A 15,576-nucleotide genomic window follows, 5' to 3' on the forward strand; every position below is an offset into this window, starting at 1 on the left:
TGTGAGACTTGAAATATGCTGGAGGAAAAGATCAGAATTCAAAATTATTCCAAGAAACTGGAAGAACTGCTAGGAAAAGAACTGGATGAAATTCAGTAGGGATAAATGCAAGGTACTACAATAAGGCAGGAATAAATCAACTGTATAAGCACAAGAGAGAAGTAAATGACTAGGTTGCAACTCTGCAGAAAAGAATCTGAGTGTTCTGATAGATCACAAGCTGAACATGAGTCAACGTCATGCTGTTGCAAATGGAGGCAAACATCTTGCTAGGATATATAAAAGACATATAGCCTGGAAGACATGTGAAGCAATCCTCCTGCTCTGTTCAGCATTGCTAAAGCCTCAGCTTGGAAGCTGGGTGAAGTTTTGGTTATTACACTTCGAGACAGGTGCGATTCAGTCAGAGAGAGTCCAGAGAAGGGCAGCAGGACTCATCACAGGTCAGAAAAACATGACCTGCAAGATTATTTGAAATAACTGAAATTATGTAGCCCAAAGACCAGAAAGCTGGCAGGGGAATATTACAGTCTTCAGATACAAAATAGAGGAGGGAATGATCTTTTCTTTGGGCTCATGGTAGATGGAGCAGAAAGCAAGAAGGAGCAGAAAGAAAGAATATTTTAGACTGCAGGAATAATTTTCTAGGACCTGGGATAATAAAAACTGTTGAATATTTGGTCTGGGGAGGTTGTGAAGACTCCATCATTTTAAGAACAAGTTAGACAATTATCTGTGAAGAATGAAATTAGGCTAGTGTCTGTGAAGAATGAAATTAGGCTAGTGATCCTATCATGGGAAAGCACCTTGGACTATCTGACATCTTAACTTCTCTTCTAGACCATTCTTCTATCATTTTATGAAGGCAGCGTGCTCATTTCATGTATATGAAATAAAAGCTGTCTGTGGGCCCTGTTCTGATGTTTATCTGATATTCAGGGATAGCACAGCACCAAGAACACAGTGCAGCTCTTCCTGAAAAGAGCCTGAAAGAAAAGTAAGAGCTTACTAGAAGCTGGTTAAAAGAGGTCTCTCTTTTTGAAGAAGACATAGGGAACGGGACGTTCTGATTTCCCTGGAGCAGATGCTTGACTGAGTTTATGAATGCTGAAAACAATGATACAGAAGAAGAAAAATGAATGAGGATTAGCAGTTAGCAAAATCATCTGAACTGAAAATACAAACTCTTCTAGCATTTTACTCCTTGAATGAAAGATTGTAGTCCAAAAATGCTATTTTAGAGATAAAATGAAATAAAATAATGGAATTCAGAATAGGAATAAAATAAAGCATCATTCTACAATTGATGTCTTTAGGCCTTTCTCCAGGGAGAGAAAATCTAGGTCCTGTCGTATTCATGGTTTAACATATATTGTTTAATATAAATGGAACAGACGGTCCCCTGTGCATGGTGAAAAAATGCTGGAGCTCTGTGAGGAGACAGGTAGAAAGAAATAAGAGAGCAATGATCAACTCTTTTGGATGTTGCAGTGGAGAGCTGCACATAAGATCCTAAATAGAAAATGTTTTGAGTCCAACCAAAGACTTTTTTAATTCTCTAAAGGGAGAAGGATTTTTCTCTCTCCACAAGCTTTAGATCTTTCCACTCACACAAAAAGAAAAGCTCTTGGAGAAGTTAAAGACATACTAGGAGGAGCGGAGTGGTTTTTATACCAACCAGGCAATAGGGAATTTTTTTCTATGAAAACAGGTACTCTCTGGAACTGAAAGTCTGCAAAGCAACGGCTGGAAAGAATCTGTGTTGAATGAACAAAACAAGGAGGAAATGAAGAATTAGGCTGTGCTTTTTAGAAGGCTGTTTTCATGGAGCTGTTGCTCAGTGAACTGTAGCATATTAGCATTAAAATCTGGTGTCATTTAAACACTCTTACACTGGAATTATCCATAAATTAATGGAAATCCTCATATTTTTATTTACTCTGGGAGATGTGACACCATATAAGCTCTGATTGCTTTTCCCCCCACCCCCATCTTCCATTGCTGCTTGAACACTTTGGGAAAAATAATGCCCCAGGTATTTCCAAGTAAATCCACATCCCTTCTACCTAAGGACTCACCAGTGCTTCACGTTAGCTTGTATTGCTTTGCCTGAGTTTATTTCATCGCTCCCTCTCCCATCCTTCCCTTTGCTTTCTTTACTTCTTACATGAGTATATGAAATCGAGTCTTTATGTGGGAAGCAGAAAGGGTATCCAAAAGAAGGCTTACTGTGACCTGATGCTAAAGGAGGTTCACCTTTGGAATAACGTGGTTCTGGAAGGGGATAAAGCAAAGGGTAGCTGATATAAAAAAATCTCCTTTGTACTAGTAGGAGGAAGCAACAAGGCAACAAGAACTTCCTACAAAGTTCTGTAGCAAACTTGGGAGGAAATTTGAGACAGGCTGGGCAGAAAACTACTGAACATGCTGGAGGGAGTTCTGCAGATGGTAGTCTGTTGGAAGCTGTTGATAATTGTCTGGAAAAGGAAAGGTGTTAGACAGAAGTAGCTAGAAGGAAGGTAGGGGGCTGAAAGAATTTGAGTAGAGGGAAAACTGGCTTGAAATATGAACCAAATGTGAACATTTGGGTTTAGGGTGCATGGCTGAAATTTCTCAGTGTGGTTGTGAGGAAATTGTGTAGGCTATTGCAAATGGCACTTCTGTCAGTATGAGCTGTGTATTTAATGCAATGTAATGATATCCAAGCCTGCTTTAAATAAAGCATCTGCATAACAGTGTTCAGAGCAGCCATACCCTTCATGTTAATTCTTTTTTTTTCTTTTATATTATGTCCAGTTAACGTCTAAAAGTTACAGAAAGCCTGCCAGTGGGTTGCTGCAGTCATTATTTCAGTATTTTAGCAAAATTCCTTTCCTATAAGCAAAAATCAGAGGTAGCAGCTTCAAGCTGTCAAAGACAATTTTGCCTAGGAGGAAACTGGCTGGTCACACAGATGAGCCTGGAATCTGAGAACACTTGACAGGCTCTGAGTGCTTTCTCACTGTGAATGAGGAACTGATGAGTGAACAGCAGTGTCCAGCAGCGCTTTTTGATGGTAATGCCAAAGCCTTTTACCAGCAGCTTGCCAGTGCAGATGGAGCTTTACAGAAATAGTCACACAAGCATTTCTACTGCTATTATGAGGGGACTGGCATTTTTTAAATACTGGAAACAATATAAAGCCAGAAAGCAGATATGGGAAAACTTTGTAAAACTATGTGTGTATTGAGGAGATTGTTCAGCAAATGCTTCTCACTGTCCCTCCAGCCAGGGCAGTAGACTGTGCCTTGTGGGCAGCAGTACCTCTGTGTCAGATTGTCACAGAAAAATCCAAGTACAAAAGCACAACTGTGAAAGTTTGACTTGTACAGGATATAAGGGAGGAACTTCATAGCTCACTGTTGAAGAAGTTGACAAGCTGATCAAATCCCTGGACCGAAATAGAATTTAAAAAGTGGGAGCAGAAACTGGGGTTTTCCTGAATGTATCAGCTATCAATTCACAGCCTTGGGATGTCTCATTTGCACCACCTATAGCCTTCTGAGAAATAGTTGTTAGTAAAATGGTTAAAAAATTGAAAGGGCCCAGGTTCCAGCTGTCTACAGGCATTCCTCAGAGAGGTCTCATTACAAGGGATTTGGCAGGAAAGAGCACTGGAAATGGGGAACTGCACATTGCTGATTGTGAAGGGTCAGTATTAACAAACATGACAATGACTAACTTTGCTAACTTGCTTTGCTACTTTTAACTGTGTATCTGTAGACATAAAAGAAAGACTGCTACTGGGCCAAGAATTTGATAAACCTGATTCATGAAAAGCCACTGATATTGAAGAGCACTATGTGTATTGCAGAATTTCATTGCTAATCAAGAACTTCTGTATCACCCAGGGGAAATCTGGGTCTCAAAAGACTGTCTGGTGACAAAAATAGGGGTAGTCACAAGCAATGATTATTCTTTAAATGGTTGTTTCTTGATCTGCTACCAATTCACTGGCTATGAAAGCAACAGGTTTGTCGTGTCAGGCAATTAGAGAACAGGACCAGAAAAAAGACTCATTAGCGTATGTGGACTTTGACTGACAGCCTCCTTTCCCCAAACAGAGTTTGACAGAGCAGAGTTTTCATTCTGGAGTAGTACTGGCCTCTGCTTTGGTGCTGAGCACATGATGCTTGTTTCTTCTTGTTGCCGAAAACCGGAATAAAACTCCTTAACAGCAATGAGAAGTTAAGAAGCAGGCACTTCTTTATTGCAGCACTGGGCACACAGGGGATCACTCCACCTAGTGTGTGCACCTGTCTGATTCAATCATGCAGGTTAAATACACACCTGTTATACATATTCACTAGATTTCTGGGAAATGCCATACATAATCATCAATTGTCCGATAAATCATTAGCATATGTAAATGTCCTTTTACGCAAGCGTGGTGAAGTCTCTGGTGGTCTTCAGAAGCCCTCTGGTGGTCTTCCATAGTCTTTCTCACCTTGTCCGATAGTTGACCTCTCTTATGTGATTCTGCGCAGTACGATCTTGCCATCATGCATTAGATTTACATAAAGTACATTCAATGTTAATTCTTACACTTAATGTTTCTAGTGATTGGCCCTCAATCACATCACCTCATCAATATTCGTATCTTGTAACATTCATTGGTTATTCTTACCTAATTCCACTAACTGGTCTCCTGATCAAAGTAGGGTTTCTAAACCACAGAACTAAAGTCCATAACGATCTCTCTCTTAGTTCATTAAGACTAAATGCTATAATCTAACAAATTGCCTAAATTTCTATGGTTAACCGATCTTAGACAATACTTATTCTTTTTATGATTGCATGCTGCACATTTTGTATGTTCCTAAATTTCTATAGCTATTGTGTGCTTCAAACTCCTATCTTCTACAATTTTACCTTTTAACCAAACCCGACTTAAGTAAAATTCCAACTTTTATTAAATATTGGTAACATTTCCCCCCTTTGAAAGTTTTGAAAATCACTTCAATACTTTCACCATAATTTATCAATTATTCACTATAAGTTGAAAGAAGCTCTGGGATTGTTTGTCCATTTTGATGTTTTGCAATAACTTGGATAATCATGGTTTTACGATTGATTTTCTTCTCAAAGAAAGATTAGACATAATCAGCTGGCTGGAAGTCATGTACTGGATTTTCCAAAGACAGAGGTCTGCTCCAAACAACCGCACTCCGCAGCGCAGTTAAAGTTTTTCCTAAAGAAAGTAAATAGTTATACACATCTTGTTTTCCTTTTAGATGTATGCTCAAATTTGGTTCAGGAGATTCATAAGGTTTTCCATATAATAACTCATAAGGACTAATCAGTGTCCCGCTCTTTGGTTGGACCCGAACTCGTAAAAGGGCTAATGGGAGTGCTTGAGGCCATTTCAAACTGGTTTCTTGACATATTTTACCAATTTGCCTTTTCAATGTTTGCTTCATTCTTTCTACCTTTCTGCTAGATTGTGGTCTCCAAGGTGTATGTAGATCCCATGTAATTCCCAAAATTTTACTAACACTCTGGACCACTTCTGCAACAAAATGGGAACCTCTATCAGAAGAAATTCCAATAGGTACTCCAAATCTCGGGATGATTTCTTGTAATAACCATTTAATGACCTCTTTTGCTTGGTTGGTCCGACAGGGAAAGGCTTCTGGCCATCCTGTAAAGGTATCAACCCCTACCAGAATGTATCGATACCCATTTTGTCGAGGTAACTCTGAAAAATCTATTTGCCAATAGTCCCCTGGTTCCATTCCTGATTTCAATATCCCCATTTGTACCTTTTTCTTTACTACTGGGTTGTTTTTCAAACATATTTCACATTTAGCAGTTGTCATTTTAGCTATTTCTAGCATTTTCACTAATACCACTTGCTTTCTCAAAAAGGTTACTAATGCTTCTGCTCCCCAGTGACATTCCTTATGTTTTGTCTGCACTATTTCCCTCATTACAAATGGTGGGACCACTACTTGACCTTTTGATGTCACCCACCACCCTTCCAGATTTTTCTTTGCATTTAATAATTTCCCCAATTTCTCATCCTCTTCTGAATATTTAGGTTTTTCCTTTGGTAATGCAATAATTTTTGTGGGAATTAATGCCAATTGTAAAGTATTCCTTTTGGCTGCTTCCCTAGCTGCTTTATCTGCTAATCTGTTCCCTACCATCTCTTTTGTGTTCCCTGATTGATGTGCTTTACAGTGCATGATTGCTACTGCAGTAGGTTTCTGTACTGCTTGTAATAAATGCAAAATCTCCTCTTTATATTTAATGTTGGACCCCTGTGAGGATAACAGTCCTCTTTCTTTCCATAAAATCCCATGGATGTGGACCACTCCAAATGCGTATTTCGAATCAGTCCAGATATTTACTTTCTTTTCTTTACTCAATTCTAGAGCCCTTGTCAAAGCCACTAACTCTGCCTTCTGAGCCGAAGTTGTGCTTGGCAAGGTGTTGGCTTCTATAACTGATTTTTCAGTTGTTACCGCATATCCTGCATAGCGAATTCCATTTTCAATGAAACTGCTACCATCTATGTATAATTCCCAGTCCAGATTGTCCATAGGTACATCCTTCAGATCCTCTCGACTGGAATATACATATTCAATGGTAGTCAGGCAATCGTGTTCCAGTTGTCCTTCCTCCTGTACAGAACTCAAAAAGACTGCAGGATTAGTCAAATTAGTAGTTTTTAAAATCACATCATCTTGCTCCATTAAAATTACTTGATATTTCATCATTCTGCTCGGGGATAGCCAATGGCCCCCCCTTTTGCTCCAACACTGATATCACCATGTGTGGCACATATACCACCATCATTCTTCCCAAAGTCAATTTTCGAGCTTCCTGTATTATCATCACAGTGGCTGCTACCGCTCTCAAACAAGCAGGCCAGCCTTTGCTTACAAAGTCCAATTGTTTGGAAAAATATCCAACTGGTCGCTTCCAACTTCCCATCTTCTGAGTCAGTACTCCCAGTGCAATGTGTTGTTTCTCATGTACAAATAACTGGAAGTCCTTAGTCAAATCCGGAAGTCCCAAGGCTGGTGCTGTCATCAGGGCCTGTTTTAAACTCTTGAAAGCTCTTTGCTGATCTGGACCCCATTCAAATGGTGGACCCTTAAGAGCTTCATACAATGGCTTAGCCAACAGACCATAGCTCATTATCCATAGCCGACACCACCCAGCCATTCCCAAAAAGGTTCTCAATTCATGGGTATTTTTCGGTTCCGGGATACTGCAAATTGCTTCTTTCCGCTCCGTTCCCAACTGCCTTTGTCCTTGGGAGATTTCAAAACCCAGATATATCACAGTCTGTTTCGCTATCTGGGCCTTAGTTTTAGAGACTTTGTATCCACTTAGCCCCAAAAAGTTCAAAAGATCAATTGTTACCTTTATACACGCTGGTCTCTCTTCCGTAGCTATCAGTATGTCATCTACGTACTGAAGGAGTAAATGTCCAGGTTTGGGACCATCTTGTTTCCACATCTCAAGTTCTTTTGCTAATTGACTCCCAAATATTGTTGGGCTGTTCTTGAACCCTTGCGGCAGTCTTGTCCATGTCAGTTGCGTCTTTCGTCCTGTGTTTGGATTCTCCCACTCGAAAGCAAATAATTTTCGACTTCCTTCTTCCAGGGGTATACAAAAGAAAGCATCCTTCAAATCAAGCACTGTAAACCACTGATGATTCTCCCCTAGAGCTGTTAACAATGTATATGGATTGGCCACTACAGGGTATATATCTTTTACTATCTGATTTATTGCTCTCAAATCCTGTACTAATCTGTATTCTCCTGATGGCTTTTTCACTGGTAAAATTGGAGTATTATATTCAGATTCACATTCTTCTAAAATTCCATATTTTAAAAATTTATCAATTAATTTCTTGATTCCCAATCTAGCCTCAGGTTTAATTGGATATTGCTTTAATCTCACTGGCCCCACATTCTCCTTCAGCTCCACCTTTACAGGTTGTGCCATTCTAGATTTTCCAGGTATGTCTGTGTTCCAAACTATAGGGATCACAGCATCATCAACTTCTTGTGGCATCTCTTGAGTCTTAACCTTCGCCTGTATCATCAATATTTCTCCTGTCTTTGACTCAGGTATCTTTAAAAGAATTTCTCCTTCCTCAAAAACTATCTGTGCATTTAATTTGGATAACAGATCTCGACCCATCAAGGGTATCGGGCATTCTGGCACATACAAGAATTCATGTGTAATTACTTTATTTCCAAATTTTAAGTCAAGGGCTTGAAAGAATGGTCTATTTTCCTGTTTCCCAGTCGCTCCAATTATGGTTGCTGTTTTGTCTCCTATTTTCCCTTTACGAGTATTCAAAACAGAATATACTGCCCCTGTATCTACTAAAAATTCAACTTTATCATTTCCCAGCTTAATTGTAACCAGAGGTTCAGCTGGGCTCCCCTCCGGTCCCATTCATTCATTCAGAGTCATCATTTTTGCAGCCTCTTGCTGATTTGTTTGCAGCTGAGGACAACCCTTTTTCCAATGTCCATTTTCTCTGCAATAAGCACACTGATTTATTCCTAGAGGTGCATTAGGGTCCCGGTCACCAAAGTTTTTAAAACCTCCTCTTCCTCGGGTTCGTCCTCTTCCTCTTACTGCACCCCCTGTTAAAACAGCTATTAACCTGTTTTCTCTAATCTTTTCTTTCTTTTCTTTTCTCTGTTCCTCCTCCTATTCCCGATTGTTGTAAACTTTCCATGCTGTCTCTAACATTTTATTCAGATTTCTTGAGTCCTCTCCCTCCAATTTTTGGAGCTTTCGCCTTATATCAGGTGCCGATTGTCCCATAAAAATCGAGGCCAGCTGTTGCTGTTCTGCCTCTGTTTCCAATTTTAAATCTGTATATTTTCGAGCAATTTCCTTCAATTTTTCCAAGAACACAGAAGGAGATTCATTTTTATCTTGTTTTATCTCATATAATTTGGACCAATTCAGAGCTTTTGGCATTGCATGTTTTACTCCATACAACACCCACCTTTGGTACCAAGTTAACCTTCTCCTGTCTACAGGGTCATTTGGATCCCACTGAGGGTCTCCTGAAGGAAAACTCTGTTCCAAAGTTCCAGAGAGCGTTTCATTCATATGTGCTGCCTCTGCTTGTGCTTTTCCAGTTTTTAATACCATCTGTTTTTCAGTACTGTCCAATAAATTATCCAATATTACTTGTAAATCATTCCAATCGGGATCCTGAGTCCTAATAATTGTTTCTACAACCCTTCCTACTCTCTCCAGATCTTCCCTATAGACCCCTGCCGCTTGTTTCCATGCCATCAAATCTGTAATGGAAAACGGCACTTTGACATATACTGGTCCATGTTGTCCCACCCCCTGTCTCAAAGGAGCCAACAATTGAGATTGCTGCCGAGTTCTCCGAGACACTGGGGTGTGGACTATTATTTCTGGTGTTTCATCGACTTCTCCCCCAGTCCTAGTACTATCTGGTTCTATTATTCTCCCTGATTCAATACTCCTTTCCTGTGCATGTAAGGAAGAGGGATCCCGCTCCTCCCTTGGTGGGGCTATTTCTAATTCTAATTCCATTTCATCCTCTTTTGGTACCGTACATCTAATGCACCTCCTTCCAATATCACAAGCCGAACAACAACTCTTAGTTTTCTTATTTTCTGAAGTCAATGACATCACCAAATTATCTCGACTAATTAACTTGCATTCCTTTTGCCAATCCATTCTCTGTCTCAAATAAAAGAACAAATCCACATATGGCACTTCACTCCATTTACCTTCTCTTCTACAAAATAACATTAACTGCAATATAGTATTATAGCTCAAAGTTCCATTTGTTGGCCATTTTTCCTGATCTTCCAGAACATACAAGGGCCACCAGTGATTACAATATTCAATCATTTGATTTTTACGTAAATCATCATGCAATTCTCCCCAATGTGCCAACAAACATCCCAATGGAGATGTTTTCGGTATCTTTCCATCAGTGGATAAATTTCCCATACTCTTACTCTTAAATAATTTGGCCAATGCCATTATTTTTATACCCAATACCAAATAGCTATTTATATATCAAATATCAGAAATCAATAATCAATTATTAAATGTCAAATACCAAACCAAATATCAAATGCCAAGTATCAAGTACAAAGTTTCAAATACCAAATGCATGTATTAAATACCAGGTATCAAACGAATACAAATGGCATTTGTTGCCAGGTAATGGAGTCCACCTGCTTGTCTAGGGCACGGACAGAACCGAATTCCCTAGGCAAGAGTCATAACCAATATCCCCTGGCAAGATTATTAATCAGCAAAATATACTCAGACTTAAAACTTCCAACCGCAGTCGGAGGCACCACAATTGTTGCCAGGTAATGGAGTCCACCTGCTTGTCTAGGGCACGGACAGAACCGAATTCCCTAGGCAAGAGTCATAACCAATATCCCCTGGCAAGATTATTAATCAGCAAAATATACTCAGACTTAAAACTTCCAACCGCAGTCGGAGCTACTACCTTTGAGAACTCTATAGCATATAGGTTCCCTTGTTCCCCAAAATTGTCCAACCCTGCAATAGCTTTCGCTTATGACTTACGGGCAGACGCCTAGGCTACTACACAAACGGGTACCCTCTCAGCCCCAACCCTGCGAAGCTTTCGCCACGCCTTACGGGCAGGCTATCCAAACAAGTTTCAAAGAAGAAGTGCCTTACCCTTTTTCCAGGGAACGTTGCGAGGAGCTTTATGAGTCGAGAGCGATGGTTCTCCCCGAGAATCCCTCGGTGCCGACCGGAGCTCGATCAACACTCGATCTCGTCCAGTCTCACTCGCAAGGTCCCATCTGGGTCGCCAAAACTGTTGCCGAAAACCGGAATAAAACTCCTTAACAGCAATGAGAAGTTAAGAAGCAGGCACTTCTTTATTGCAGCACTGGGCACACAGGGGATCACTCCACCTAGTGTGTGCACCTGTCTGATTCAATCATGCAGGTTAAATACACACCTGTTATACATATTCACTAGATTTCTGGGAAATGCCATACATAATCATCAATTGTCCGATAAATCATTAGCATATGTAAATGTCCTTTTACGCAAGCGTGGTGAAGTCTCTGGTGGTCTTCAGAAGCCCTCTGGTGGTCTTCCATAGTCTTTCTCACCTTGTCCGATAGTTGACCTCTCTTATGTGATTCTGCGCAGTACGATCTTGCCATCATGCATTAGATTTACATAAAGTACATTCAATGTTAATTCTTACACTTAATGTTTCTAGTGATTGGCCCTCAATCACATCACCTCATCAATATTCGTATCTTGTAACATTCATTGGTTATTCTTACCTAATTCCACTAACTGGTCTCCTGATCAAAGTAGGGTTTCTAAACCACAGAACTAAAGTCCATAACGATCTCTCTCTTAGTTCATTAAGACTAAATGCTATAATCTAACAAATTGCCTAAATTTCTATGGTTAACCGATCTTAGACAATACTTATTCTTTTTATGATTGCATGCTGCACATTTTGTATGTTCCTAAATTTCTATAGCTATTGTGTGCTTCAAACTCCTATCTTCTACAATTTTACCTTTTAACCAAACCCGACTTAAGTAACATTCCAACTTTTGTTAAATATTGGTAACATTCTCAGTTCTCCAGCTCCAGGCCTGTGTCCTGACCCAGCAGGAGGAGGAGCAGAAAGGAAGATGCCAGAGCAGAGGTGGAAGATACACAGATCTTAATGCCTTTTATCACCTTCTTCACTAAACTAGAGCTCAGTGAATTTCCAAATTGAGATGTTGCAGCATGTTGGCAGTGAAGAGCAGCACTGCAGTGCAATTCACAGTGTCCTCTGAGTATCTTCACAGTAATAAAACAGCAAGGCATGAAAAGAAATGAATGTGATTTTTTGGCTGAGTATGATGGCAGATGTTAAAAGACAGCATGCTTTTCTGCCTTAACCTGTCAAGACAAGAATAAAAACTCCCAGGGAAAGCAGCATTCCTGTAGGTAAATGCCCCAGTACAGATAGAGTTTTTTTCAGATGGATTTGCAAAGCCTACTGTCAGAAAATACCTGTCAATAGCATGGGATATTTTCTCAAAGTATGTTACAGGACAGCCTTTGATGGATAAAAAGACCAAAGCAATTATGTTTTCATTGATGAAACATAGTGTTACAAGTTGATCTACCAAGCAAAGGGAAATTATTCCTTCCTAAAAGTTTTCTGCTAACTGCAGGTAGTCAAGGGCGGGGGGGGGCAAAGTTACCCAACTTGTGAACATCTTTGGTTGCATTGCTGTATCAGCTCTTAGCAGTCAGTGAACTCAGACTTGACTAGCGTTGTGGTTTAAGCCCAGCCAGCAACAAAGCACCATGAGGCCACTCGCGCTCTCCTCCCTCCTGGGTGGGATGGGGAGGAGAAAATATAAAGAAAAGCACATGGGTCGAGACAATAACAGGTGGATCACTCACCAGTTATGGTCACAGGTAAAAAATAGACTCAACTTAGGGAAAAAACAAAATTAATTTAATTTACTACCAATCAAATCAAAACAAAGATACTGAGAAGTAAAACCAAACCTTAGAACACTGTAAGAGACTGAATTCTTATCCTGAACCATTTGCCTCAAAGATTGTCAGGTGTGGGGGACTGGACCATCATCTCAAGGAACTGTGAACTGCTTATCTTGAGCCCTTTGTCTCTAAGATGGCCTGTTTAAGCAGGACACTCCTGTCGATAAGGACGATTACCAGGCCACTGAGGCATCCAGAGGAGGAAACGGGGCTGGAGCTGATAAGATACTGGTTTCTGGTGTTGATCAGGTGAAGGTAGTGTGATGGACGAAACCTGCAGCGCATGACATCACTGAAATAAGATACTGGTTTCTGGTGTTGATCAGGTGAAGGTAGTGTGATGGACGAAACCTGCAGCACATGACATCATTGAAATATGCCCTATAAAAAACTCATAGAGACAAGCTGTGGCGGGGCCTTCTTCACCACCAAAGAATTGAAGACTGAGGACCAACGGGACGCCGCTGGATCCGTGGTGGTGACCATCCTAGCAACCCCTACCACCGACTGCTTCCCTGAGGACCAACAGGATGCCGCTGGATCCGTGGTGGTGACTATCCTAGCAATCCTATCCTGACTGCTTGCTTAATTTCTACCATTTCTACCATTTCTTCGCTACCATTTTGATACTTTTGATAATAAAAACTACTTTGACTATAGGTCATTTGACCTCGTTTGTGTCTTAATCTCGCTCTTGGGATCATATCAAAACCTCCCCTGACATTGGATCGGGACATTTAAATTGGCATCACGGACAGGATCCCTTGAGGCGAGAGTGCCGTACTCTTTCCCTGCTTTAATACGTGAGACCTCTCAGGAACGTAAGGGGGGCAGGCTTGTGGTGTTTGAAACTTTACGTGCTACCTTTCTGAGACGACTGCTTCCCTGCTTTTTATAAGGTGTTTGAAACTTTATGTGCTGCCTTCCTGAGATGACTGCTTCTCCGCTTTAATACGTGAGACCTCTCAGGAACGTAAGGGGTGCAGGCTTGTGTTGTGCTGTGTTTGAAACTTTACATGCTGCCTTCCTGAGACGACTGCTTCCCCACTTTGTATAAGATGAGTGATAGCAAAGTTGCCTGTTTGAAAGAAGCTTTGTTTGACTTTTTGGGAAAACATAAAGCACGACCGTCTGTGCTTGGGATAGACTGGGCTCAGGAAAACTGGTATAATCTGCAGAGCGTTATTGATCGAATGGTCGCTTTACAGAAAGATGCTAGAGTGCGGTCAGGGAAAGGAAAAGCAATTGTCTGTGCCGTTCTCGGTGCCAGTCTGGCTGCAGCAGTGGAGGATAGGGATTGCTACCTCACTGCAGAATCTCAAATTATTGAATCCCTCCAAAATCTTTTTCAGTCCCTTATGGGACAAGTGGCGGGATTAAAAGCACAGCTTGAAGGAGAAAAGAACCAAGTGAAACATTTGCAAATTGCTCTTAAGGAGCAGCTCCTTGCGGGTACTGTCCGTGAGGAAATTCCTCCAAGATCAGAAATTGGCTACCCCTTTAAGGACCTGCAGGCAGAAAAAGAGAGAGTGGAGAAGTTAGAGCTGCCTTCATTGCGACCTTTAGTCAAAACTGAATATGCCTATGATGATGAGCAGGACCAGTTCCCCCACGTTACAACTAAAGAGGTCCCCTATACTGCCACTGAGTTGGCAAAACTAAAAAAGGAATTTGGCCGAACCCCTAAGGAGTCAGAAACGGAGTATGTGTGGAGAGTATCGCTGTCGGGGGGACGGACCAGATTCTGTTAAGTGAAAAGGAGGCGGAAGGATATTGGGGACCGGGAGTGTTTTTAACTAGTGGGAATCACCGCGTCCCCTGGTCTTTAACCCAATGGGCAGCCTATTGGGTGGGAGGTTTGAACCCCTTGGAGAGGGGGGAGCCCCTCACGATTATGGGGACTGTTGATCAAGTAGTGGAGAGTGTGCAAAAGGCAGCTTGTCTGCAGATGATGTATGATCGAAAATTGGAGCCTAGGCAGGAGTCCCTGATGATGATGTCGGTGGATCCTGAGCCAATGACTCCCCTTACACGGGGACTCCCTGATTCTCTGAAACCAATTGGTATACAATTACAAGAAAAGATATAGGCGATGCCCCAGGGCGCGAGTGTTGCGGCTGCTTCAGGAGGATTCACGCCTGATCAGCACTGCCCCCCAGATAAGAAAATGTGGACCTGGGGAGAAGTGGCCCAGGAATTAATTAATTATGGGTGCAAGTATGGTCCTGTTAACCCTCCAGCCACCAAAACAGACTCCAGGGGCTTGAGGCGGGCTAAAGTAAAGGAACATAAAATCAATACCAGGTGGATTATTCCATCCTTCTAATAACAATTTGCTTCCGGTTCCTTAGAACAAACCAAGTCTGTTTTTTCTTTTCTCTTTCAGGTGAGGACTCTAGAGCGTGCCTGAAGAAATATGGGAAGGTGTTAATCGTTTGCGTAGTTTTGTCAGTGATTGCTTTGTTAATATTTATAGGATGTTTGATATACCACCGCAAATGTTGTTTTGGACGACTATTGTTGCTGCCTTTAATATCTGGGGAAACTCCTGTGCCCCTCTTTTCGGCTTGGAGTGGCAAAATGAATTTGTGGCTCTAGGCCAGTAAGTGGCCAACACTTTTAATCTGACTAATTGTTGGGTATGTGGTGGGCCCTTAGGTTTGGAAAGCTGGCCATGGACTGCTGTCCCTATTTCCCCAAAATGGTTAGTGAGTAATTACAGTGAGGTCAAAAATGATTCTTACTGGGGTGAAGACACACAGCCCTGGACAATACAATATCCAGTCCAAGGTGGATATTGTCTGAACCAAACACACAAAGATGGTATTCCCGTGGGAAATAACAAGTGCAACTGGACCTATACTTAAGACAACCATTGCCTCACTGATGGTTGTAGACCAACTGATTGTTCAAACCATAGGGCAGCTATAACACTGCCAGAAGGGGATGACCAGGCATATTGTCGCCTCTTGAGTTCCAGTTCCCCAA

The 15,576-nt window shown here is 41.3% G+C and overlaps 2 protein-coding genes across 2 annotated transcripts in view; both read left to right on the plus strand.

Moving 5' to 3' along the window:
- The window catches only part of LOC142032482 (complement C1q tumor necrosis factor-related protein 4-like), a 33,856-nt gene that overhangs the window by 3,848 nt on the left and 14,432 nt on the right, over positions 1 to 15,576 (plus strand). The gene's annotated exons all lie outside the window — the stretch shown is intronic.
- On the plus strand, positions 13,647 to 14,914 carry LOC142031759 (uncharacterized). The gene is given in 2 exon segments (XM_075029405.1): positions 13,647 to 14,321; positions 14,324 to 14,914. Coding segments are annotated over 2 exon segments (1,266 nt in total).

The sequence above is a fragment of the Buteo buteo genome, chromosome 6 (assembly GCF_964188355.1).
Source record: "Buteo buteo chromosome 6, bButBut1.hap1.1, whole genome shotgun sequence".
Classification (NCBI taxonomy): domain Eukaryota; kingdom Metazoa; phylum Chordata; class Aves; order Accipitriformes; family Accipitridae; genus Buteo; species Buteo buteo.